General features: G+C 44.1%; 2 protein-coding genes across 2 annotated transcripts; both read right to left on the bottom strand.

The window, feature by feature from the left end:
• Positions 1-1,396: 1,396 nt before the first annotated feature.
• On the bottom strand, positions 1,397-10,106 carry LOC121835576 (zinc transporter 9-like). Its single transcript, XM_042289999.1, has 6 exons — positions 10,072-10,106; positions 9,409-9,480; positions 7,767-8,040; positions 3,404-3,533; positions 2,248-2,361; positions 1,397-1,549 (listed from the first exon to the last, which is right to left on the bottom strand). The coding sequence occupies exons 2-6, from the start codon at positions 9,425-9,427 to the stop codon at positions 1,505-1,507; spliced, it is 582 nt and encodes a 193-aa protein (XP_042145933.1). The 5' UTR covers positions 9,428-9,480; positions 10,072-10,106; the 3' UTR covers positions 1,397-1,504.
• Positions 10,107-16,313: 6,207 nt separating this feature from the next.
• On the bottom strand, positions 16,314-25,715 carry LOC8038835 (zinc transporter 9). The gene is made up of 10 exons (XM_029984273.4): positions 25,366-25,715; positions 25,113-25,283; positions 22,092-22,194; positions 19,802-19,894; positions 18,692-18,774; positions 18,156-18,223; positions 18,002-18,057; positions 17,839-17,941; positions 17,189-17,244; positions 16,314-16,494 (listed from the first exon to the last, which is right to left on the bottom strand). The coding sequence occupies exons 1-10, from the start codon at positions 25,514-25,516 to the stop codon at positions 16,314-16,316; spliced, it is 1,065 nt and encodes a 354-aa protein (XP_029840133.4). The 5' UTR covers positions 25,517-25,715.
• Positions 25,716-26,225: the final 510 nt, after the last annotated feature.

The raw sequence follows: 26,225 nt of genomic DNA, 5'->3' as shown, positions 1-26,225 counted from the left end.
GAGACTCATAATGAAAAACAGCACGAAACACAGGGACACAGAGGAGAGAAATACATACAGGACAAGGCGCTGGCGGACAGCAAGCAGGATTGGACACATGGCGCCACCTAGTTGGCGGCGACGCAGGCTACAAGTAATACGGCGGATGGATAAACCAAGAAGACCTACTTGAGACAGTGACTTTTGCCGCCTGGGAGAGCGGAAAAGAAAACTAGGGCATTTGTGTCAACGCACTTTTGCTGTTCTTAAACGTCTCCTTTACCTCATTGGTCTTTGTCAAGGTGATTCCTGGGACTCACTATTGCAGGGATTTTGTTTTTACTGTTTTCCAGGAACAGATTTTACAGGCTAAAGCCAAGCACCGAAATACCGACAATATTCCCTGCAGAAGGGGAACAAGGAACAAACACAAATCTCCAAACAAGACTACCGTAGAATACCACGCATCCGCCCATTCCACATTAAGCACCCATTCCCAAATTTCTAAGATCCGAGAAAATATGCACCGTAGATTGATAAGTAAAGTGGATACCCGGACAAGCGCCCATCCCCCATTTTTTCACGATTATCTCTAGATTTTGAGTGGGCGCTTGTCCGGTATTTTACAATAGGTGACTGATCCGCGACTAAAAAAAATCTGCCCAAGGCGGATTTTTTCCTGGTACCACACCAGGGACGGGACTATATCACACGAGCAAATGACATTTTAGCGAAAAGCGGTCAAGTGAGTGAATCAACATTTTAGCGAATCACTGGGGCGAATGTCAACCCACATGCCCCCCTGCATTCACGCCGCATCGCAACCACAGTCTGTGGCGGCTCATTACAAAAATGTTAACCCACCTGGCCCACCCGTAAATGCCTCTTGACAGCAGCCGACCATTCGCTAAATAGTCTTTCAATGAAAAGTCTGCGTTCACTAAAACGTTGTTCGACCAACTAGGTGCCACGCAACCAGGGACCAGTCGTGCACCAGTCACCTAGCCGTGTTTGGAGATTTGCACTTATCCTTTGTCCCCTTGTTCCCCTTCTCCAGAAGTTATCATTATAATTGTCCAGCTCGCTTGTGCCCTTGCATTAAGCGCATTATCACCACTAAAATACACCTTCAAAAAAGCACCTTCATCACCAAGTACAGCCCACTAAGTGCAAATATCAGCCTTTTCCACTTGGATGGAAGGACTGTCCTACTATGTATTACTACAAATGTCAACCTCCAAACAAAAATTCACTATGTAGTTGCAAAAGTTTTAGCACGTAACATTTTTTATAAAAAAAAAAAAAAAATCTTTAGATGAACTATAAAACAATAAGCAACATTTAAACAGCCAACGTAATGAAAAAATTTGAAAATAGCAAGCAACCAACAACAAACATAATGAAATCCAGCATGATGCATTGGTATGGTCAACCCATCAGGTTGTTCCTTTATGACTGTATGTACAAGGGCCTGTTTAAATAAGCACTGCCACGGCGCACCAGTTATCACAAGAAGCGCCACGGATCAAAGCACCTCCAGGTCAACGTGTCGCACCTCTGGATGACGTTTCTGCAAAGACGACAATTATTTATTTAATGTACCTGCCATGCCCAAAGTGCATTAATGCAGGGAGATAACGAGCATCAAGACAATACCAGATCAGATCTACTGATCACTTTATCAGACTTGACGAAATGACCGTCAGATTTCACAGGGAAGCACTACAAGCTGTCATGTGAAGTCACAAGCTGTCAGAAGGGCAGTGCCTTCCATAAAACCCGACAAAAAACAAATAAAAGAATTCAGGCAAATTATTTTAGCTTGTTATAAAAACTGCCAGATGTTATCAGGCTAAGAGATACTTAAATCAAACTTCACACTGCGCAACACAGAACACGAATCAGAGCAGACTTCCAACATTGTACGGAAATTGGGTGTCCTGGATCTTTCTGTAGCTCCTAAGTTCACCTTAGAAGTATACAAGCACGAAGAATACCCTAGGTATTGGGTATCCAACATAAACATATACTGCAAGCTCGCCTGAGACTCTCTCCATCAGTGCAACTCTCATGATGGAACTCTAGCATTCTTGTAGCATGAAAGTTCACCCTTCGTTTAAACGGGAGAAAATTACTAGGTTTGTTGAATGTCTGAAATCAATATTTCGAATTGATTTGTCGCCTACAGCGGTTAAGATAACTTCGACAATAGAGGGAAGAATGCGGTCATTGGAATGGACAGCAAAAAAAAAAGAGTGAAGGACCCACCTTGAGGTTCTTCTCAATCCTATCCACCTGAGCACCGAGCAAATCCACAATGTTCTCGCCATGCTTGAGCATGAAAGCATCCAACTGCTCTATCGTCTCTATCCTCGACACCTCCTGAAAGTGTTCCATAGTTTCAATCGCTAGAATGATCTAAATGGTCCGAATAGTTCAAAAGTGCCTTTCAGTAACGCTTCTGTTGCTGCAGAAATAGGACACACCCATAGCCGACTTCATCGTTCGAAAAAAGGGTAGCTATATCATATTTACAATAAGTTATATTTATTGAATCAAAATTTGAGCATGGTAAAGGAAGGAGAAAAAGAAGAAATACACGCAACAATATAAAAAAAAAATCAAGCAGTTAAAAAAGGATAATAAAAATTATTATTTTTTTATAATCTAAACTTTGAGACATGGAGGAAATTTTCTCCGTGTCTCGGGGTTTAGATTATGACATTTCCTAACCAACTAGCCTGCACACTTTCGCTTCTTAAAATATTTATTATTATCCTTTTTTTGAAGGGTAATAATCATCCTTTAAACGGTGGAATCTGCTGGCGCAAAACAGTTGTTCAAGGACAGCCATTTGGCTAAACCATATAAAAAAAAGATGGCAGGTATAACTCGTCTGACTTGGTGTGTCTACTACGGCTTCGGCCTGTAATTGGTAGATGTTGCCGTTGTGAAATGCCTCAAAACAGAACCCTATATAAATAATGCACAAGTACCACCAAACACTTAGCAAAACAACATCTATACTCGGCGACAACTTTTCTTGGCAATGCAGTGGAAGGTACGTCCCGCGTCCCCTCTCCCATTTTGAGTGTACGCAGGCTCTCCTCCTCCACCATTTCCGGGGAGAGGAGGAGAGCCTGCGTACACTCAAAATGGAAGAGGGGACGCGGGACGTACCTTCCACTGCATTGCCAAGAAAAGTTGTCGCCGAGTATAGTAACAAACAGCAAAAAACAAGGCTTGAATACTCATGTTTGCTCTTGCCAACCCTTGAAACTGTTAATATCAATAATTACTGCATGGAGAGAATGAGCGTTCAGCGTTTACAACCTGCTCCATTACATACCACATAAAGCCCAAACGCACATGAGACAGACGTAGAGAATGGGAAATGCGGTCGAGGGGGAAGCCGGCCACGCACCTCTAGCAGGAGTTCCAAGTCCTGGGTGTCTAAGTAAGAACGGGTCAACTCCCTGCCGTCGATGTCGATCTCTGCCTTGTATCGCACCACGAAGTTACCCATGTCTGTGGCCTTTACGTCGTGGATGGCCCTGGACATCCAAGAATAAAGAAAAGAAACTACTCCAGCCAACACGCAAGGCAACGATGACGACAAGCAAAGCAGTTACAGGTGGACTGTCTGGAACGGCTAGCGCAGCTAGAACGAACGCAGCTCGTCGTTAATTATTTGCCAGGCTTTAAAGATTTAACAAACGGTTTCTGGGTTTAACTGTCACTCAGGAATAGAGCACTTCGTTGCGTCCCCCGTACTCCAACATTTTTGGTAATCTTGGAATATACCTGAATGTAAAAGACCCCGATCACTGGAATGCAGACGCATGTGCGTTAGGGCCCCCCTTATTTGTCTGACCTTGTAATAACATTAATTTTTCTAGGCCTCACGTATAAAGATTATTAATATTATGATTATTATTATTATTATAAACTTGTGTTGATGGGGTGCAAACAAACTTGTTGAGGCTATTCAGTTGAATTTTTAAAAAAAATTCTTCAATGCAAACGCAGACATGTACACATTACCAAAAAAGTAACTAAATGCCGTTACTCGTTACATGTTTAAAAAGTAACTAGTAAACACATTAATCGTTACCGATTCTCAAAACAAACAAGTTACTTTACCTCAAACAAGTTACATTTCTCGCTACTTAGACGACGAAATACACAACTGTTTTTGTATTACGGTTCATTGTTTTCCTTTCAGTAGTCTTTGCACTTGAGCAGTAGCTGACTGTCGAAGTCTTCATCAGTTACGTCTCCCCGCTTCCTTGAGAATACATCTCCGGCGAAGCTGAAGAGTCGTTCTATTGACGCATTTGAAGAATGGCAGTGATGTGCTTCAGAAAAAGCTGGTGAATCTGGGACTTCCCTCTCCCTTTTGTTCCCTTTGCTTGTAAAGTTCAAAGTTGACAGTGGGTCCTGTGCCTTCCCACGTTGGCAACCTCAGGGTTTACATTCGGTCTGTACACGATTCTAGAAGGTTCAACCAACAAACCTTATTGTGCTAACAATGCTTGAATTCGGGCTAGTTGGTTTGACATTACGAGGTACACTGCGCAGCGAAGTTACACTTAACATATAGGTACACACGTAAACTATGAGACGATACGGAAGACAGATAAGAACATGACATACTCATGAGAGCACACAATAACAACTGTTTATTTTTTGTTTCTTCTTCCCTTTACATACAATTATTTTGAAGCATGAAGATTGCTTGATAATTCATGGAATTGAAAAATAATGTCATGGCGGGCAATTGTAGACATAGGTGTTTTAGGAAACGGAGAAATGCTGAAGTTTTAGATGACGCGTATGTACCTGAGTAACTGTGGAAGGGACTTTAATCGTCCCAGTCCTTTCCACACGGGAAGGGCGGACCACCAGAACAAAATCCGACCCTACTTTTGCCGTACTGGTGTTTTTGCGTTTTCTTTTTTTCTAAAAACTATAGAAGAATGGAATAGGTTGGCTATTGAAGGATGTGTTTAACGTATATACAAGTTTGTTTGTGTTTCAATGTTTTTGTTACAATTTCATGTATTTCATGTACTCACCCCTGCTATGATGAAGAAAGGCGATGCATGTCTCTATGTAAATAAAAAGAAAGAAGAAGAAACAAAAACATTTAGAGCCCTTCCACTACAGTGGCTATAGGGGTAGGTGTACCCAGCACTCTGCGTTTATGGGTAGTTCCACGTGCCGCCGCTTCATGACAAAAAAGTGGCGCTGTAGCCAGGATACCGGTGTTCTCTGCTCGAAGGGGTGTGGTGTGAAGAGTCACGGGGCACGAGGGCGTCTAGTACTCCGCAAGCTCAAGCAGGACGCACTTCTACGCTTGGTACCATTGTGCGCTGCCCGATGGCGCCAGGCGCAGGGTACCGGTTCCACCGACGTCATCAACAAGTGGCATGCTATTGCTTTTCTGTTTGGCACACCTCCCCTTATAGTCACCATACTTCCACTTCCCGTGAGGATGGAGGCCCAGCGAAGCTGTTATGTTTTTGATTGCTAGGACGATGCCTAGAGGACAACATCTAGGATGACCTCAAGGTCGACGTCTAGGACGACTTCTAGGACGACCTCAAGGACGACGTCTAGGATGACCTCTAGGTCGACCTCGAGGACGACTTCTAGGACGACAAATAGAGAAATTCAGCCTTTCCACTCTAGTGAAAACTAGAGTGGAAAGGCTGGAAAGGTTGCTGCCATCTATGAGCGACAATGGCAACCAGACAACCGGCAAGCCAGTTGTCCGGTTGCCACCGTCGCTCATAGATGGCAGTAGCTGTCCAGAGTTTTGTGTCGACGCACCATTTGTTCGCGGACACGATACTGGGGAAACGAGACCTTAACGGCTCCGCTGTAAAAAAAACAGTTGTCATTCTGCATTTTCACACGAATGTCATGTTCTATCTGGCTTCCATATCGTTGCATAGTTTACGTGTTTATGTGTTAAGTGTAACATCGCAGAGCAGTAAACCTCATTTTGTTCTTTGGGCAAAGGACATTCCCAGCTGTAGAGTTTGAGTGACGTGTTCAGCAATAAATGTTGCAACACTGTCATACTACTTAGTTGTTTTCCAAGTTGCCAATCTATCTTTGTTGCAATAGACGCTTAGGTTACAATTAAAATGAGGCTGTGGTGTTGTACATGTTACTCCACAAAAGTAACGAAATACAGTTACTCCTACTTGGCCTCAAACTTAACTAAGCATGAAGCAACGAAATACGTTACTCGTTACCAAGAAGGGTAACTAGGTAGAAGTAACTCTTTACTCCTTTACATACTTTACTTTACGTAGTGCGTTAAATACATGCCTGCACGCGTGCTTACATCAAAGGCAAAATATTGAACATACACAGGTTTGCAACCTGTTACATTTGTATGAGCACTCAAAAAAACTAAAGCTTTCTCTAAACCATTATCTCAATGCCATTCAAGGCACACCACCACAAAGAAGTCATGGAACTGAGGATAGTGAGGGTTCAGTGTGGCACATCTTGTCACCTTGTTTGCAAGTTTTGTCACTACTGCATTCACACAAGTCACTCTTTCTTTACAACTGTGGAACTATTTTGCTGCCCGCTATTCGTAAAGTGCCATCTTGCTGTGTCTTCTCGCATCACGTATCGTTTTGCAGTGTGCCCCTTTAGTCATGTACTTTGTAACATGGCATTGTGTCACGCCCTGCAACGTGCTGTTTTGCCACATGCCCATTGTCACGTTCCACTCAATAGTAATTTTGTCACATGCCGTTTCATTTCCCGCTGTTTTTGACCCGTACCGTGTTACATGTCATAAATTTATTGCAACATGCAATTTCGTCGTATTTTTGCCACAAGATATCTTGTTATGCATTCTTCAGCCCGTCACAACACGTTTTGTAACCATGCCGATTCTTCTTTTTGCCCCAAATGTTTTTCCACGTGCTGTTTTTCCACATTATTTTGTCACATGCCACATTGTCAAAAACTGTAAAACCCTTTATTTTCGCAGCCCCTATTTTTCGCGAATCGGTCACAGATGACATAATCGCGACCACTAAATTTCGCGAATTCCAGACGCCTGCATTGAAAATCTCAAGGGCCGAAATTTTCGCGCGCCCTTAAATTTCGCGAATTCTTCAATTCGTGAAATTCGCAAAAACTGAGGGCTCGCAAACATTAAGGGTTCTACAGTAATAATTTGTCATACATATGCTATTACATCCCATTTTGTCACCACATGCACTTCCAATCCGTTCCTTAGACACGACGGCCTGTCATCTCATTTTACATTTACATTTAAATCGATTCACCCTTTTGTCCCAAATTTGATAGCATGCTGCCTTTCCACCTATCGTAAAGTCTCGAGAGATAGCCCACCTAAAATTGAGAGAAAATCGGGTGAAAACCCGGAGTGGGCTAACTTTCGGTGTGCAATCGAGAAAAAGTTTAAGAAGTTCTATTTTTAGATTATGTGTCTCTGTCAAACCTGTTATAGCGGTGAGGGGAAATCAAGCAAAGATGACTGTACTTCCCAGCCAGCGATGTTCGCTTATATCGCGCCACAGCTAACTTAGACACATTTACGCCGACGTTGTCATTGATCCGAACTCTGCGATCACTAGGAGTGGGCCATCTTACAATGTTTAAAATAAAATAGCAAGTCAAGCCAAAAATAAGGGGCGGGCTACCTTTCCGGGCCGGGGCATATCTCCGGATTTTACAATACTACTTTGCGAAGCACGCTCGACGCGTGCCATTCCACGACGCGCCGTCACCTGATCATCACGTCGCTCTCCAGCTCCTTGTTGATCTGCTGCATGGCCTCGAAGGGGATGGAGCGGCCGACGAGGGCGGCCGCGTTGGAGTACACGATGAAGGCCGCCACCGAGGAGAGCAGTGTGCCCACCAGCAGCGAGCCCAAGGCGTCGTAGAATGGATTCCCCAGGTGGGCCGCCAGGCCCATGCAGGACGCCGCCACCGCCACGCCCCCCACCGCGGCCAGGTCTTCCAGCAGGACCACGTTCACGCTGGGGTCGCGGCTGCGGCGTACTGGGACAGAGAACCAAACCCGTCGGGAAGGAGGCAGTCGTGGCGCCCCGGGACGACTGATTACTGCGCGGGATGGGAGTACATTTTTGTCGTCTGTTAGCTGAAGGGGCCCTGCAACGTGTTTCTGATTTTGAACTTGAATTACCCACGCGAAAAGTGGGGTGCGAGACTCTGGGGTTCATTTGAGACCGCCAACCTGGGCGAGTGTTCCAAATTTCTGGCTAGGGCTGTGAGCTGGGGATGGGGTTGGATTCAATTTTGGGGCGTTTGGTTGTGGTAGGGGGAAAAGTGAATTGTGACAAAAATATTATTGTTATTATAGAATTGGAGTTGTTTCTATTGTAAGAGCTGAAATAAACCTAGACTACCAAACACCACTTCTTTTTGTCGGTTACGTTGTTGCATTAGACTAATGGGGAACCGAAATGATAGGAGCGTGCACCCGCCACGAGCAATGTTTGTAATGATCCGCCGATCTAAGGGTGCTTTAGACACAGATGTGAGCGAAAACTGTGTGCAACGAAGCATAAAACGCAGATTTCATACTTTTTCTGCCACTCCTGCCTCTGGATGCCAATGACATCACTCTACCAACATCGTCAGCTTAATGTCAATGTAGCCCAAATATGAAAACAAAACAGTGTCTTTTTTTTACAAAAGTTATTTTTCCGTTTCGTTACTTATGAGGCTTGTGGCCCCCACTAAAGAGATTATAATTTGTCAAAAGGCAATCCTTTACTCGCTTGTTTTGCTAAGACATTCATTTTGCCATTCGGTTAGGAGAAAAAATCGGGGAGTTGAAAATAAAATAAATGCGAGCCTCGCAATTTACCTTTTAAAAAACTGGCCCGTGCAAACGAAAAGTGACTCTTGTTCCACACCTGAGGAGCGTAAAATGGTTACAATGGGACACCAGACGGCCAAACTGAAAAATTTGTATCGTGATGCTACTTGGAAAATGTTTTGTTTCGCTTAAAGGTACAGTCGCGGATGACATGAAAAAGCACAGGCAAGCGCGTGGCTTAGAAGGCCTGCAGTGCTATGCACCAAAAGAAAGCTGAACCATTATTGAGGCTTCTTGGGCTTTTAAATTTTTCTCGACCCTCCCCGATTGACCAGCTGTTGCCGAGTTGATGCTGATCAGCTCCGAACGTAGAAGCATTCCACAACAAAAGGCAATGTCAAGCATGGCTAACCACCAGTTTGGCAAGTTGAGAGATTCTTCGGGTGTTTGATAATAAGTATGTGGAATAAATAACAATGAGAAGTTTTTATTTTAGACAGGACGTCCCGAATGCTGCAATATCCTAAACCTATAGACTCCCTTCCCTCTTGATGACGCTATTCCAAGCCCTATCTGATCCTTACCATATTCCAGCATGCTCATCTTTTCTCTCTGCGCTCCTTTCTTCACCTCATTGTAAGCCACCAGAAGGGTCCCTGCAAGTATTGATAAATGAAAAAAAACAACAAAAAAAACAACAGTACATTCAAAAATTGGCAAGTTACAGACTCAGGTTTCTCTCCATTTCAGAAGTGGACCCTGCAAGCCAAAAATTTCCACTAGCTGGTAGGGAACCTCAAAGACTTAAAGCAAACACTGCTGAGTTTGTTTATTTAATTATTTCGTGAATTTCAATAACTGCTCCAGTTAGGAATCTTTCCAGGCTACGAAACTTTGTGATTGGGCAAGCGCCTGCGATGCACAGTTGGGTGCTTGACAGCTTCAATGTTTCTCGTTTCAAAGATCCTGGCTGCATGCTGTCCCTTTGAGTTGGCCGTGCGGCAAGGCAACTTTCCCACAACGTTTGAAATGTTTGTGTGATTAATTTTTTGTGACTGCGTTTGATTCATGAACATTAACTTGCCGCAAACTGTAAGCCGTTCTGTGGCAACTCATGATCCTCGTAACAAAATCAAGCTGGTTCAAAAGCACAAATTAAATTTGGTAAATCAGCAGACTGGCAAGAAGTTACTATATTCATTTATTTTTCTAAAATATCGGTTCCAAGCATCATGCGAAAAACATACCTCCTTCTGAGATGAGAGAACCTCCTAAAATAAAGAAAGCCTGAAAAAAAAGAAAAGAAGAAAACTACAGTGAAAAACATGAAGGGGACCATGATATATTTTTATAAAGAACTTTGCTAATGAAGCAAAAGGTAATCTGCAAGATGCATCATAACCTCTTAAAGTTCCTTTTTAGGAATGAACCACTATGCTGAAAATAACAAACTGCACAATGGCCACCATAAGCCCTCTAAATTCGGGAGAAAATTATGACAAAAATTTCATTACAGATGCATTTTATATGCTCTGTCAACTGCTCTACTGTGTTGTTTCATGAAAAAGAAATTACTTGAAGTGAAATGAATTTAAAACTAACCTCAGATATAAATGTTATTAGCTGCTTTGATCGTGGCATCGAGCATGAAGTGTAAACGCGACGCGAAGAACACCAACAAGCCGCTGAAAACAGCAGGGTGATTTCAGATAAGATCGACCAAAGGGTGGCTGGTCGACATTTTTAAATCAACTGATGTTTTTATATGACATTGTCTAGTGTCTGGTATAAACGAATCCACACTTAGTTTTGACCAGAAAAAAAATTTGGAGACAAGAAAAATCGTAAGGCAGGGAGAGGTGGACAGTTGCAATAACGCGCACTGATGGAGGGGGCAAGTTTGAAAGTGAATAATTAAAACAATAAAATTAGGAGAATTTCAAAACTTTTTACAAACAAACTATGGGTACAACTTGCTTGTAATATAAAGTAATAATATTTATTAAAAATTTATTTAGTTTTCTAAAAATTGCCAAACATGCCTGCTCGAACGACAAATGGCAAATTTTGGAGGTCTGTATCTCATGAAATAATTTAATCATTATGATATAATTTGCAGACATTATTTTACTAATATATGGCTATTATTGAAAAAATAAATAAGGTATCTGAGTGACACAATAGTTACAATATATTTAGGCAAACATGGGAAACAAATCAAACAAAGAAAAATTCCCATGCAAATAAAAAAAAAACACCACCTTCGATTTTTTTTAAATTTGGGTACCCTGTTATACTCTATTTCGGCATTCATTTCTATTAAAAACATGTTGCATCATTGCACTGTGAAAGAAGAAACAACTCCCCAAAGTAGGGTCCTTTTTCAAAGCCTACACTTAGCAGTGTCCTATACAAGAAGTGACTCTGAGTTCCAGTTTCATGAAACTTGCACAAATCTTTTATATACATTTATTCAGATGAGGTCATTGATAAAAAGAGTGATCGGTCACACAGTAAAAGGGAGGAGAAACTATATACAGCATTTTACATAAGCGTACAAAGTGGTATCATATTAGAGACTAATGATTTGAGAAAAGATGATGCAGTGTGAAGTTGTACCTTCCGGTATATTTTACATCTAGAGTAAAATAAATAACTTTACTTCCACACACAAAAACAAAGATATAATAGTAAGATATTTAGGTTGGCTGTGTATTTACGATTACAAACAATTTCAGGTGACGGATGCCATAGTGCCTAACTGGAGCAGCTTCGATGCTCTCGGTGTATGGATGAATCGTGGCAAGCCGATATATTTTATCCTGCTCGAGGATAACATTTTGGGATTTTTTTTATAGTGATCAGATAAAAATTATTAGTAACCACCACCAAAAACAGTAGGTTAAATACCCCGTGAAGAAAAATGTGATAAATAAGATGTCCCTGCATTCAAAATGAGCAGTCCTTGGGAAATCAAATTCGGCACTTTACGCTAAGGTTTTCCTCGCTGTACCCATTTAATAAAGTTGCTTCCAAGCAGATCCGACTGTCCGTGCTACATATACGTCACAGGTCCCTTCTGTTGATGACTTGCTGAGCCGCCACGCGTGCCAAGACTGAATGCCAGGGAAGGCGCGCACCGTCAGCCACTCTTCTTTTTTTTGTTCACGATACCGAACAACCTCATTTTCGTCCAGATATACAAGATGCACGCCTTTCAGTTTCTTTGATAGAACGCTCACCATTATCCTGGCCGTCTGAATTGCGCTTACTGAACGTTCTCTCAGGTTGTTCAGCGTGGCCTGGTGCTTCACGAGTCCGCCAACTCCGTCACATGCATTTTTCTCATGTCCAGATGCAGAAAATAACCACTGGGCTTGTGGGCAATCGTCCTTTGCAAATTGGTGAAGCTGGTAGCGATTCTTGAAATGACTGGCGGCGCCGTCACTTACGTACGTCACGTACGAGTATACCGCAACGTTGTCTTCAACCCACTCCTTCACTTTTTCTAGAGCCAAGCAAGCGTGAGCGGCGTCGTGACACAGGTCCTCACTGATGATGGCAAAGCTGTTTGTAGATTTTCTTGTCGTCACTACACATGTAAATATCGAAACTTGTTTTTTTTTCCAGTGATATGCTTGCACTTCGTCAGGAAGCACGATGGTCCAGTTTTCAGCAAAGTCAAAATGAAAGACAATGCTCCCGCGTTGCATGCACTGTTTTTCATCGTAGATCGCTTTACCTTGCGTTTGCCGGATATGGTTGTGAAGTACCCAACTTCCAACCGTCACTTGGATGACTTTTAGGAAAGTCTCAGGTTCCAAAGTTTTTTTCACAAGGTCGCCGGACTCCCATGTTGCAAGCACAATCTCTTCATCCTCCGGGATATCAAGTTCCTGGAGTGTAAGAAACTGGCCTTTTGGGCAGTGATCACAGTCTCCTTGAAGGCACAGTTCTGTTGCTGGGTCGCACAGAAATGCCGAGTTCATTTCACCAGTGTTGAATGTTGAGCCTGTAACGTTCTCTAGAGCGGCAATACAAAGATAATAATTGGCGCAGCGCACACAAACGCACACTTCCTGGTGTGGAATACATTGGACCCATCTAGGGCGCAATGAATAAAATTTCGTTAGCCCAACGCCGGAATCGGGATGCTTGTCTTTGTATATACGGAAGGCCTCTCGTATTAAGCGTGTCATGAAGCGCTTTGGCACGAACGTTTTCTCTCCATTGAGCATGACAGAGATGACGTCCTTCTGGGTGGGACTTTGGCGCGAACATTGTAGCTCGTCTTTCGTGAAGTACTCTAGGGCAGCAGACAGGTTCTCAGGGCTCACCTTGCACCTCGTGTAAGGATCCGGCTCATACCACACGCCATGCTTTTCCTCGAGTTTTCGGGATTTACTGATGAGGTACATTGAGGCCTGTGGAATCATCTTTTGAACCTCATTCTTCGTCAGTGTTGACGGCAGGAGTGTAAGCAGTTGACAACGTTCCCGGAGAGAGGTGGCGGTTTCAAAGGCCTACCGAAAGTTGTCCACCCACTCAGTGCATGTGGAGCATGTTGGTTCGGACGACCCCGATGGTGCGTCCCTGTCGTACGCAATACGTAGCCTTGAGCGTATATTCTTGACAGCAACCTGCTCCAGTTCTGTCTGCTTTCTCTTGACATAGGCAGGCCTGTCCCGACTTCTTACGACGCTTGGTTGTCTCAGCGGCGACACATCTGTAGGTAGTATGCTGCGATTTAGATCTTCAATTGCTTCTTCAGCTGGCACAAATATGTCAGGGCACTGCTCTGAGCTTCGCATCGAGATCTCCTTAGTGATGTGCATGATGCAATGGTAGCACAGGTAGTCCGTCGCACTCACTTTGGTGGAACAGTCAGGCGGAAGAATTTGCTTCAACGAGTTTAGGTCCAACTCGTCAACACTTCGAAAATTCCGCTGCTTTGGTATAGTCTTTTTGTGTTTGCAAAAGTAATCTGCACAAAACACTCGTTCGGAGCTCCAGGACGTCTTCATAATGTATACATAAATAATAGAAATTAAACCCCAACTGATGGCATATAATTGCCAAGTGAAAGAACTACTGGGTGCACAAGTGACAAGTCCGAGGCTGAGGAGCTCACTCACTGCAAACATACATTTGAAAAGAGAGGTCACAACTGAGGCTGTCGGCAAAGCTTGATCCACGTCAAAGGAAGAAAGAGGGAAAGTCTCCAGACAAAAAATTGTGGTCAGCGGTTTTCGAAAAAGACTTTCCGGAATCGCACTGTCGTCCCTCCACGCGCTGATATGAAAGCACCCGAGCTTCTACCAGGTGGTTCATGACACAGCCTGAGCCATGTCGGCGACCGGTTCGCGAGGGGTTGGCGGTGGAGTTACGTTGATGGTCACTCGGATTAGCCCTTGCTGTACTGAGCTACCGCCTGCAGTGCCTTATCGCCGGCTGGTGTCAACAACGAGAACACACACACCCTGTCTACAGCAAAACTACAAGCGTTCACCGCACACGCGTCGCCGCCGCTTTTAAGCTTTTGTGAAATTGCTTTCTTTTGCCGCGGAGAACCGCCTTATCTTAACTACGCGCCTGAAATCCTTCCAGGCGGGCGTACACAAGATCAAGCGTTTTGAGAAATGCCCGTGGAGTAGAACTATGGGAAAATTCGGAGCCCGCGATGTCGATATCGTCGCCGTTGTGTTAGTACGCCGTCGCGTACTGCAGTCCCCCGTTGGGGGAGGGGGGGGGGGCGGTCTTACTACGATAACATGGCGACAGCATTTACACTCTATGTATTTACGCGAGGCTCGAGTATTTGGGGATAATGCTGCCGGTTGGTGTGCCCCTTTGTGCCTGATATTATCGCCCGTGACGCCAGCGAGTGAGATGGCGACAGGCATGACTGCTCAGTAAACAGGCGTCGGCGGCCATGTTTTGCTGGTTGAAGCGAACCCCCTTGTCCTTGACAGCGAGCGGGGAAATGCGAAAAAAAGATTGTATCGGCCGTTTTGCCAGAACTAGCGACGAGTGTCGTCTGCGGTTTCCGGCAACTATTTTTCCATAATCGTGAGCTTAGCGAGGAAATGATTTTTGCTAGCCACAGAACACTACCACGCAGAAAAGGAATGCTTGAACATGTTTTTGTTCTGGATATATATCAGGGATATATATGAGAGAAAGAGAGAGAGAGAGAGATGAAGGTAGAGCGGAAGAGGAAATAGCATATAGTGTCGCAGGAGAATAAAGTAAACAAAGTTCCTAGTGGCCGATGGCTGCATTATCTTTTCTCGGATCACTAGTCCGTAATATGATACCTCTTTGTACACAGTAGTTTCTCCTTAATTTAAGTGTGTGAACGATTTCTTTAGTTATCATTGGCCTCATCTGAATAAAAATATATAAAAGATGTGTGTTGGTTTCATGAAACTGGAACTCAGAGTCAGTTCTTGTATAAAACACTGCTAAGTGTAGGCTCAGAAAAAGGACCCTACTTTGGGGAGTTGTATCTTCTTTCTCAATAAAATGATGCAACATGTTTTTAATGGAAATGAATGCCGAAATAGAGTATAACAGGTTACCTAAATTTTAAAAAAATCGAGGGTGGTGTTTTGTTTTTATTCGCATCGGAATTTTTCTTTGTTTGATTTTTTTTCCATGTTTGACTAAATATATCCTAACTATTGTATCACACAGATACCTTAGTTATTTTTTAAATATTAGCTATATATTAGTAGAATAATATCTGCAAATTATATCATAATGATTAAATTATTTCATGAGATACAGACCTCCAAAGTTTGCCATTTGTCGTTCGAGCAGGCATGTTTGTCAATTTTTAGAAAAATAAATAAATTTTAAACAAATATGATTACTTTATATTACAAGCAAGCTATACCCATAGTTTGCGCCTAAAACGTATTAGAGTTCTCCTAATGTTATCGCTTTAGTTATTCACTCTCAAACGGGCCCCCTCCATCAGTGCGCGTTAATGCAACTGTCCACCACCTCATGCCTTACGATTTTTCCTGTCCCCAAGTATTTTTTCTAGTCAAAACTAAGTTTGGATTCGTTCATACCAGACACTAGACAATAACATATAAAAACATCAGTTGATTTGAAATTGTCGACTAGCCATCCTTTGGTCGATCTTATCTGAAATCACCCAGCAATGACATGTACTACTAGTAACTGTAGTTACTTAACTCCATGTGAAGTAACTAAAATGTTCCTTCACCAAAACGTTTCAGACTTGCACGTGCGACAAACAGGATATCGCCATCCTTTTTTTTCTCCGAATTTAAAGATTGCCATTATGACGACATTTGTGGTGGAAAGTGCTCGTTTAGCACACTAAACTAAGCGGTAAAGCTAGACACCTGCCAATATGCCTTCAAAGTGAAGAACAAAAAGTGCAATGTATGTATGTGCCATTACCATTCCGGACCACTATAAGAAAGGCAGTCGGAAAAAGAATAAACTATATGTACTATGCAAATTTAACCATAGGCGTGGCGTAGGAGCCTACGCTTACCCAGTAGAGAGACTCCAGTTCCTCAGGGTGAAGGAGTCCCTTGATCCCGTGGTACCAAGCCAGACCGGCTCCAAAGAAAAACACACCGACACCGCTGATGAGCGATGACACATACCGCATGTTGTGATACCCATACCTGTGCAAATTCACGAAAACGCCGCTCACCAAAACATTTCCGGGCCTCTTTTCAAAAAGAAAACCACGAAACAAAATAACAAAAACAAAAAAAAAAAAGCTCAAGCAGCCAATGCGGAACGCAAGTTCGTCTGCTTCTTTTGCAGGCGTTGTGGTGATGCCAGAAACACGAGCTCTGATCGAAGGGTAGCAAGTAGACCTCAAGGCGGCTTGCTTTGAGGTCGACCTGCCATCCTTCAATCGCAGCCAATCAGAGCTCGGCATTCTGACGTCACGCAGACAAACTTGCGCTCCGCATAGACACCTGCAGCAGCAAACACATCCTCGAGACGTCGCAGAGACGTCGAATTGACGTTGTCCCACAAGGGTGAGAAGGATCGTTGGTTCTCACCCTGTTGGTGACCACAACTTAGCTGTCGACAGAATTAGAATGGCAGGGAGGTTATTCGGTTATCCCACCACTTCCAGCGCGAGCACTGTACCTTCGATAACACTTCGGCACCTTGTGAGCTTCGAGTGTGCGCACGCAGACAAAGCGCGGCGAAGCTGTGGGCTTGTGCTGGAGGCCAGTTAGCAAGAAGAGACGCCCTGCTGTTCTTACTCTGTCAGTTCACGTTCGTTCAATCGACGCTTTTATATACTCCTGCACCATTTCGAAGATTGGCAGTTATTTCATAGAGCCCAAGCAAACTCACGGGTGGTCAGGGTTAGCCTCCTGGATCGACTTGTGTATTCCAAAGGAGAGGATCAGCTGTGAATCCGAGCGAAAATTCTCAATCAGTCGTGTGTTTCAACGGCTCCAAGTAAGCCTGGCGGAAATTTCAAGGCGTCTTCTAAGGCATGCTTCTTTATGTGCTCCGGGAGTTTAAACGAAACAAGCATTTCCCTCCGAAGCATGGTGGACAAAAAAAAAAGCAGAAACCACCGCAACAAAACCTAAAAAATGGGACGAATAGATGCGATAAAAAACTGGACTTTGCAATTAATTAAGCTGCCTCTCTAAAATAATGAACATAAAAAAAAACTCTTCTTCACTTGCCTTTCCAGCAAGTAAAGCCTCAAAAGTAAGCGGCAATATGAGCCGGTTCAGTTTCGTATTAGCCGAAAGGGATAAAATGCTGCGTGGGGTACCTTCGGCATGCTAAGCTATGAAACCGACTGCAACACTGCTATGACAGGAAATTCGGCAGTCCATTCCAACTCCTCTTTAAAAGGCTTAACAAACTTGGGGCTCCCCGCATTGCCTTCGTACCGTCCCAACCCAAACGCCGCTGGGGTCAGCTCGTAGTGCCGCACTTTGTACGGCGTCTGCAAATGAAGCCCGGGAACAGAAATAAACACAAACCTGGTTGCAGGTGTCGGAAAGAGAATGGATCGCCTCGGCAAACATGCAGTGTGAACCAGTGTAGAGCCAGGCGATGCCCTTGAAGGCAAAGTTGAGCCCGTTTCTGTGGCGAAAAAAGAGCGAGCCAGCGGGGTGTCGCCACCCAGCGCTGCCGCACACTCACATAACCACCGCCGTCTGAACCACACGGCCGGACCCCTTAAGAATGGTCTCCCTCCTCTGCGAGATGAAAGCAAGAATGAAGTGTGATGTGCCTTAGTCTCTCCTTGCAAAGTGCGCTTTTTTGGGAAAACAAGAAATCTATGAAGTTTGCAAACCTTGGCCTCCTGGCTTGCTCTCTCCGCCCTTTGGTACTCCTTGAGGATGCTCTTTACATTTGACATGCCTGCGGGGAAAGCGGCGACGTTGGGCAGCCATCACGGCTCGCCAGTGCCCATGCAACGTTTGCGGTTCGTGGCGTGTGGAGTGACCTAAACGCGAAACCTACAGCCACCAAATTACCCACGCTTAGAGTATAGACACTTCGTTACTCAACCACCTCGCGAGCACCGCCATTTTGTTGCCCAGTGAAGAGTGAATGTAACTGGCGCTAGTTACGAACGGAAAAACGCAACTTCCAGAGCTTTAAACACGGCACTGAGAAGCTTGGGTGACGTCGTATAACTTTGTCGCAGACTGTTTTAACGCTTCTGGGGGACGATAAAGAGTTTTGTGAGATTTCAGACGAAGCTTTGGACGACTGGCAACAGTGATCTTAGGCAACAAGATGGCCGAAGTGTCACCCCTCTGAAGCGTAACCTATCTGGCGGCTCTACGAGACCGATTCAACCCCTGCTTCTCAGAGGTCACTCACTTTCCCTGTACTTGAGCTCTTCGTCCCGCCTCCTCTGCTGCTCGATGCGGATGGCGTCGTAGGAGCCCCACATCTCCAGAGCCCTGGGGACGGCAAGCGCGCCGTTATGCCAGGGGAAAAGTTACTGCACAGCAGTAAAACATTAGGTTGCACAGCCTCCATTTGTTGAGCAAAGAAAAGGTTGCAATGGTATGGCTGTGCAATTCTAGAATGATTGCGGTTCAAATAGATTAATGGAAACCAGAGATAAAACAGTTTTCGGAACTTGCTGATCCCATTGAAATGTCAAACATTATGTTTGACACAACAAAAAAAAAAACTAATTAAATCTTGAGTTGGTTATTCATCAGAGCTGCCTGCAATGCCCACTAAGCTTTCACCATGACATGATTAAAGTTGCACACAAAAAGACAGAAGAAAACGACTCGTCCAACCTGCTACCTTGCTTCATTACAACAAAGCTTACACGTCCAACATTCTCGCAGGCGCCGACTTTTACTGATGTCGTTCAACCCCGCGTTCTGGAACATCTGCCGTAACTCTAGGTTCGCAAATGGTGTCTTGTCCGATAATTCTAAAATGTGAGCAATCGGTCAAGCTTTTCATTTACATGCCAGGTTCATGGCTTTGACACTGTCCCTGAACCACTGTCTGCTTTGCCTGAAGTTTAATTGTTTGAAAAGCGAAATTAATTCTGCACGTGTAATCTACTGTGCATGTTGCACTGCTGAACTGTCGAGGGGCAGAAACTCTGTCAGGCACCATGCCTTTATCTCTTCCCCATACATGGAAAGAATCTGCAAAACAAAGAAAAAAAAAGTAATTTCTGAAATTTACTTTTCGCAATGCCCTGCCATGCGACAGTCTCTCATCTCTTCGTAAACCCCCCTTCTAGAAGCTTGGGCTCCCACTTTCATCTGCCATAGTGTTGCGGCCGATCGATACAGTTCGGCAGTACCATCAACCCTTGGACCATCATCCACAGGTTCCCCAATCGCCCTCATTTTAGCCCCCGATGTGCTGAGAAAATGTTTCACGCTTCAATGCTGCATGCCCAACCAGATGCGACGAGACAACGAAAGCTTACGGTTGAAAACAATCATTGCTTACTTGGCTTCGACATCCTTACGAAGGTAGACGGTAATCGGTGGGGCGTCATCGTAGGGGCTTCTTCGCTGAATCTTGCGCAGGCCCTCAAGGTCGCTGCACAGAGAAGTTTCCAACGCTGTGAGACACGCTGTCCATTCTATGAGTGTCTCACACATTTGCGCTCAAGTATGACAGAGTGCGCTGTGCCTGCTTATGACGGGAGAATACACTGGCACACTGGTGCCATTTATTAGGTGATCCTGGAACACCGTTTATTAGGTGATCCTATCCGTATAACTGCTATTATTTATTTGTCAAAGTATAGCATGAACAATTAATAAAGGTGTACAGTTGAACCTCAATTTAACGAAACCCGATTTTACGAGTTTCCTGATTTAACGAACAAATTTGGATTCCCCGCGCAGCCTATCCCGAAGAATGTCTTTCTCGACTTTACGAAGTTCCCGATTTAACGAAATAATTAGGGGGTCCCGGTGACTTCGCTAAATCGAGGCTCAACTGTATATGCACCTTGCATATATCATGGGCACTTTCATCATCGTATGTGGTCGCCAAAAAGGAAATAATCGAAAGTATGCAGATGATTCGAACAATACTCTATCGAATGAAACAAATTCTACGAAGCCGCCAAAAGACAGAACCTTTGACGGAGCCGGGATTTCAATTCCGGGTCTCCCAGTACCCGATTGGGTAGGCTAACCACTACATCACTCTGCCTCGATTTTCTGGAATTTCCTATCTATCTTATTATTGCGCAGAAACAAAATGTATTCAATCAGAGGTGTTCTGGAAGCAGACGCCGCCGCATGGATTGTCAAACGACGTGGGCTGGCATGTGGTACACCCTCGCTGTGCACGAGAATTGCTCTTGCTATTCGTCTCGTCACATGCACATGTATTATTTCTTGTTTATGGGCTTTAGAGAAACATAATCATCATGCGCAGGTATCAAGAGCCACACCTCTGATTGTATAAATTTTGTTTCGGCATGCTAATAAGACAGATAGGAAACGCCAGCAAGACGAGGCGGAGTGGTGTGGTGATCAGTGTACCCGACCTAATACTGGGAGGCCTGGAGTTCAAATGCCAGCTCCACCAAAGCTTTTGTTTTTCAGCGACTTTGTGGAATTCGCTTCATTCGAGCAAGTATGGTTCGTTCGTCTGCATATTTTCGATGATGTTTGTGTATATATGTATTGTGCATGTTGGGGCTTATAGGGATTCTGAGAGCAAGTCATCTGCTTCTCGTAGGGGTTGTAGTGACGTCAGAACGACGCCGAGCTCTGATTGGCTTTGATTGAAAGGATAGTGGGTAGAACTCAATGTTAGATGGCGTGAGCTCTATCCAATATTTTTTTTCAATCGGCCAATGAGAGCTCAGTGTTCCGACATCATCTCAACCCCTGTGCAAGATGCAGACAAACTTGCTCTCAGCATTTCCTTTTTCTTTTCTTGAGAGGTTGTGTCGTATGCCATTATGGTACTCAGGCCACTGACGAAAATGAATCTCTGTATTCTAGAGGGAGTGTGTGTGTGTGTGTGTGTTTTACCTGGGCCTTTTGTCCTACAGTATACTTAGATAAATAAAATCAAACTAGACAGTTTTACAATCTTTACAAGATCAAATCTGTGCACTATTTTTGTGCAATGGCTGCGTACGAGCAGCGTCGGAAGATGTAGCAGACCAGCAAAGCAGGCACGCATACGAAATCTATTGGCAGCAAGAGCGCCCAAGAGCGCCGTCGTTTTACAAGCGTGTTTTCTTTTAATTTTCGTGACTTCCAAGTTTTGCTATAATTTTCCACAGTTATTTTTAAACCAAAGGTACATTACAAAAAGATTACTATGTCCATTTTAATAGACCACGGTCGTCGCGAGCAATCTTCATATTTTTTAAAAGCAAGCCGGAACAAGGAGCTGGTGCCATCTGTCAGTATGTGCGTCAAACACGCCCCACCACAGGTCGTCTGTGTCTACCGTTGACCCTGGCAGGTTTTTTGGCCGTATTTTTTAGAGAAAGGAAGCTACGCCTTGTAATTTTACAAGGTAAAACCCACCTATAAAATACACCTTTGACGAAAAGTTTAGACTGATACGTGCAGGCGCCGATTTTTACGGCCCATTTTAGGTTGAGCCTCAACATTTCAGACACCATATATATCACATATATACCAGGGCTCCCCGATGGATGGTACCAAAGTGCCAGTGTGTTCTTCCACCTTAAGGGTCCACACTCCAATGCAGATATAGGAACCACCCTTTAAATTGCGTCGAGAGGAGATGAACACACCTTGGTTTGAGCATATACTCGCTCATGACCCGGACGGGCGTGACGAAGTTGCGCTCCGTGTACTCCTTTGTGACGTCCAGTTTGGGACGATGGCCACAGACAGCTGCATGCGGTCATACAGAGGGAGTCAAGCGACAAGCACAACAAATCACATGCAATAGGTGAAAGCAGGGCGACCGCCCATTGGCTTAAAATGTTTTGATGACATCATGCTCGAATGCTAGAACGGACACTGAACGATCCCGAGAAAGGTTTTTGTTTCATGTTCCATGTTCCTAGATAGAACATATATGCCACAAAAGAAAAAAAAAAAAAACCTTTTCAAGAAGAAAAGGAACAAAACCTTTTAGGACAACATTTAGGTTAAGACACTCATTTCGAGCATTATGACATGCCTAGATATTTCGTGCTTCTATATCAAAGTGCAGTGCCAAAACAGAAGCCCCCATTTCGAAATCACACCTTACTCAAAATAGTATCACAACAAACATCTTGTGATAATGTTTTTCTTTAAGGAAAGTTTATTTTGTGATATCTGGGGATTATGAAAATATTCTTGAGTTCAGTGTGTCCCTCAAACTAATTTCGAAACCTCTTACTATTTGGTTCGACATGACGAAGTATCAGAACTGCTCGAAACTCAAAACATATCTTGCAAAATACAATTTGAAAAAAAAAAAATGCTTTTTTTGGAGAGGAATTTTTATTTGTAACATGTGTGTCCTATCCGGGAAGAACTGAACAAAAACAAAAATGTTTCTTGGGTAAAGCAAGAACATCACATTAAAGCAAGATGTAACTTCTCCCTTTAACGCGACATTGTCGCTTTACAACCATGCATTTTAACTGCCAACATTATATTGTCCCAATCATGTTTGCTCCAGATGAGGGTCACAAGTGAGATGTTAAGAAACTCAATACCTAATGAAAAGATTGCAAACAATGAGATACAGCTTAACTGCTCGTATACTAAAGTAACAGCTACTGCTTGCAGCACATTGTGGGGGGACGGCATGCTCAGGTCCTTGCCACCTCCATAAAATATGACCAATGAAAATAGTTATTTGCGTGGAAATTGCGAACATTACTATCATTGCTCTTTTTAGGTGCGTTGTGCACTATATTTTGCCAAAAATGCGAAATCGTTAAACGTAAGAGACGTAATACAGCAATTAGTTTGAAAACGCTAGAGTTTCTGTATAGGCTCCTTACAGGAGCCAGAGTTGCAGGTTTGTTTTCCACGTACTGACGCGCCGCTACTCACTGAGATGAAATAACGTGAGGAGAAAAATTCAAGTGCCATGCAGGAAAGCCACCGATACGGCCGCTTCGTCGACGCTGCAAGCGCCTCAGCATACGTTCCCCTACTTTTGTTTCCTCCTCCTTTCCTGTTTTCCAGGAAAAGGAGGAGAAAGAGGGTGCAGCGCACCACCGCTATTCGCTGAATTCAGTCATGTGAGGAGCAGAATGCCGTGCAGCAAAGCCGGCGCTACAGGGATAAACGCGCAACTCTGGCTTTTCTAGGGAGCCTATACAGGAACTATCAAAAATGTCATCTGACAGCTCCGAGGAGCAGAAAGAGGGGCGTGTCACAATCTCCGATTATATTTTTATTAGGGAAATCAGCCACTCACGAGTGTAATTTTGGGTGTTTTAGAGCCTGTAGGTTGAGTTATCACCATAAATAGACAATCTCAAAATTCACTTGAGTACCCCTTGAAGCGTCAAACACCGTGTTGTGTTTCATCCTTTCATATTTCTCTTTTAATCATGTGCATACATACATAGAATACACAACAATAAAATTAAATGCACTTCCACATGAGATGGAGTGTAACAAATATCCACTCTGCAGGAAGTCAATTTATTCATGTGTACAGTCGGCAGCAAAAGCGTGCGGGGCACGGGAGCGCCAGCCAAAATGACTGGCTGCGACTCCTGGTGGAGCGTCGCCGCTCTCAAGGCACACGTTTTGCACTTTCTATAGTGTTTGTTTTTGTTTGACGTGCACGAGATAACAGGGACTGGTGCAAGGGGCTGCAAAATGTTATCCGAAGAATTCGAGCACTGCCACCCATCTCGGTGGCCGAGGCAGATCTGCTGCATGACAACTCCCAAAGCGGTACCTTGCCTTGGTCTCGGCTGTTTCGTGCGTGTCGGCCGGAAGCGAAAAGACATGACTGTGAACACTAAAGGAAGCGCATTCTCGAAGCGAGAGTCTTGAGAGCCGCTGCACGCAGTCAGGAGGCGCAGCCAGTCATCTTGGCTGGCCTTCCCGTGCCCCGCAAACTTTTGCTGCCGACTGTACATCTTCTCCACTTTAAAGACTTCCCCTAAACCACGTTTGCTGAGAAGTTAACTGTCATGTTTCCAAATTTTAAAGAGTATAATTTTCTTTTAATTATGAGAAAGAACAGGCAACTGAAATGAATAAACACCCCTATAACCAATCTTTTCTTTTGTTTCTTTGATTTTATTATTGTGTGACTACGATTAAAAATATCGCAGCCAAGGACGGCGTGAACGCTGCACAGGTGGAGGGGCGGCCTTGTAAGCTGCCGTGGCAGCCTGCCAGCAAGAGAAGGAAAAAAAATGTAAAGAAAACTTCACGGCTTCTGTGTTATTTAATTTTTCTGCATTCCGGTGTTTGCACAACACAACAACTAGCATGCAAATTGAAAAGGCTATTTCTTTTTAGTTCGTCTTTTTTTTTTTTTTCTTATGTGAAGCTGGGCTTTAACAAAATGGTGAGTTGAGCCAGTTGGTTCATAATGGGAAAAGACAAGCGCCGAAAGACTAGGACAAGGTAAGAAGACGACGACACAAGGCGGTTTATGCCGGCGGTTGGGTGAAAAAGCTGGGCTTTTTCACCCAACCGCCGGCATAAACAACTAAAAAAAAAAAAAAAGCTTTAACAAGAAAGACAGAAAAAAAAAAAAGGCAAGCCTGTGATTGATTTTCATTCATTTGATCGCGAACCGCAGCAACGCGATGAAAATTAAGAGCAGGCGTATAAGTTACCCTTGACGATGGTGGCTTGCACCTCGGACATAGCAGGCTGGTTCTGCTGTTTCTCATCGCCCAAGCTGCACGACGTGTGAAGTTGCTGTCGCCGATGAGCGAAGGCGGACCCGGCCAACGCGCCGGAGCGACCGAGCCGAGAACCTCTGGATCCCCAGAGAACTAGGACTCCTACGAGACCGCAAAATCGACATTTCACCTCATTCACGAAGAGTCAAGCAGGACGAACTGCTTCAAGACGTGATAAACTTACCCGAGCAACCGCAGCCCTCGCGCGAACTCTTCAGAACTTGGGCCCAAGTCGATTTGGTCGCGAATCGCTGGCAGTTTTGTAGACCTTTGAAGATGCAGACGGAATAACCCTTGGGGAGGATAATCCGCGGCAGCGGTACGACGGAATTCATTTTGTCGCGGGGGGTTGGGTCCTAGCGCGTTTCCGTTACTCTCTATTACATGGTACGCGTGAATGAAAGGCCCCTATTTTAAACGCAACCACGGGTAAATATGGCAAAACCGGACGGGAAGAAGCCTAGCTAAACACACCACCCAAGCGATTTTCTGCCTTCGCTGCCTACGAGGCCGCCATTGTTGTCAGTGTCGTCAAACGGGTTAGCAAAGTTTACCAAGTCGCCATTTTTAGCTGTCGTCAACAAATTGGGCAGGTAGAATGTGCCAGTAATTAAAAAAATAATAATAAACAACGCTCAATAACTATCTTGACAGAAATAAAATGACGAGGGGGAATAGAATACAATAAATTACTATCAAAATGTTTGCGGAGTCGTGATTTCTCAATTCATGAATGATTGGCTTGACTTGGCCGGCTTGACCAACTTGGCTCGATCAGCCATCTTGCTTGTCTTCAGGCGTCAAACGTGATAAAGGTAGGCATGAGAGTGTGTTGTGTATATTCCTGTTGGAACTCTAATCACCAACAGAAGTCGGCGACTTTTCACCGGTGAGTATCCCATCCTTCGTGAGTATCGCGAATTTCTCGTCACTCCGGTACGACCAGTGTGCATATTTGTATTTTTGTCTAAGGTTTCCACGAAGTCGACCAGAGATCTATCGACAGTGGTTGATCAACATCGGCGGGGGCAGACGAAACTGGCA

The sequence above is a fragment of the Ixodes scapularis genome, unplaced genomic scaffold, assembly GCF_016920785.2.
Source record: "Ixodes scapularis isolate PalLabHiFi unplaced genomic scaffold, ASM1692078v2 PGA_scaffold13__105_contigs__length_92229423, whole genome shotgun sequence".
Lineage (NCBI taxonomy): Eukaryota > Metazoa > Arthropoda > Arachnida > Ixodida > Ixodidae > Ixodes > Ixodes scapularis.
The sequence above is the reverse complement of the archived record's forward strand: the minus strand, read 5'-3'. Positions and strand labels throughout refer to the sequence as shown.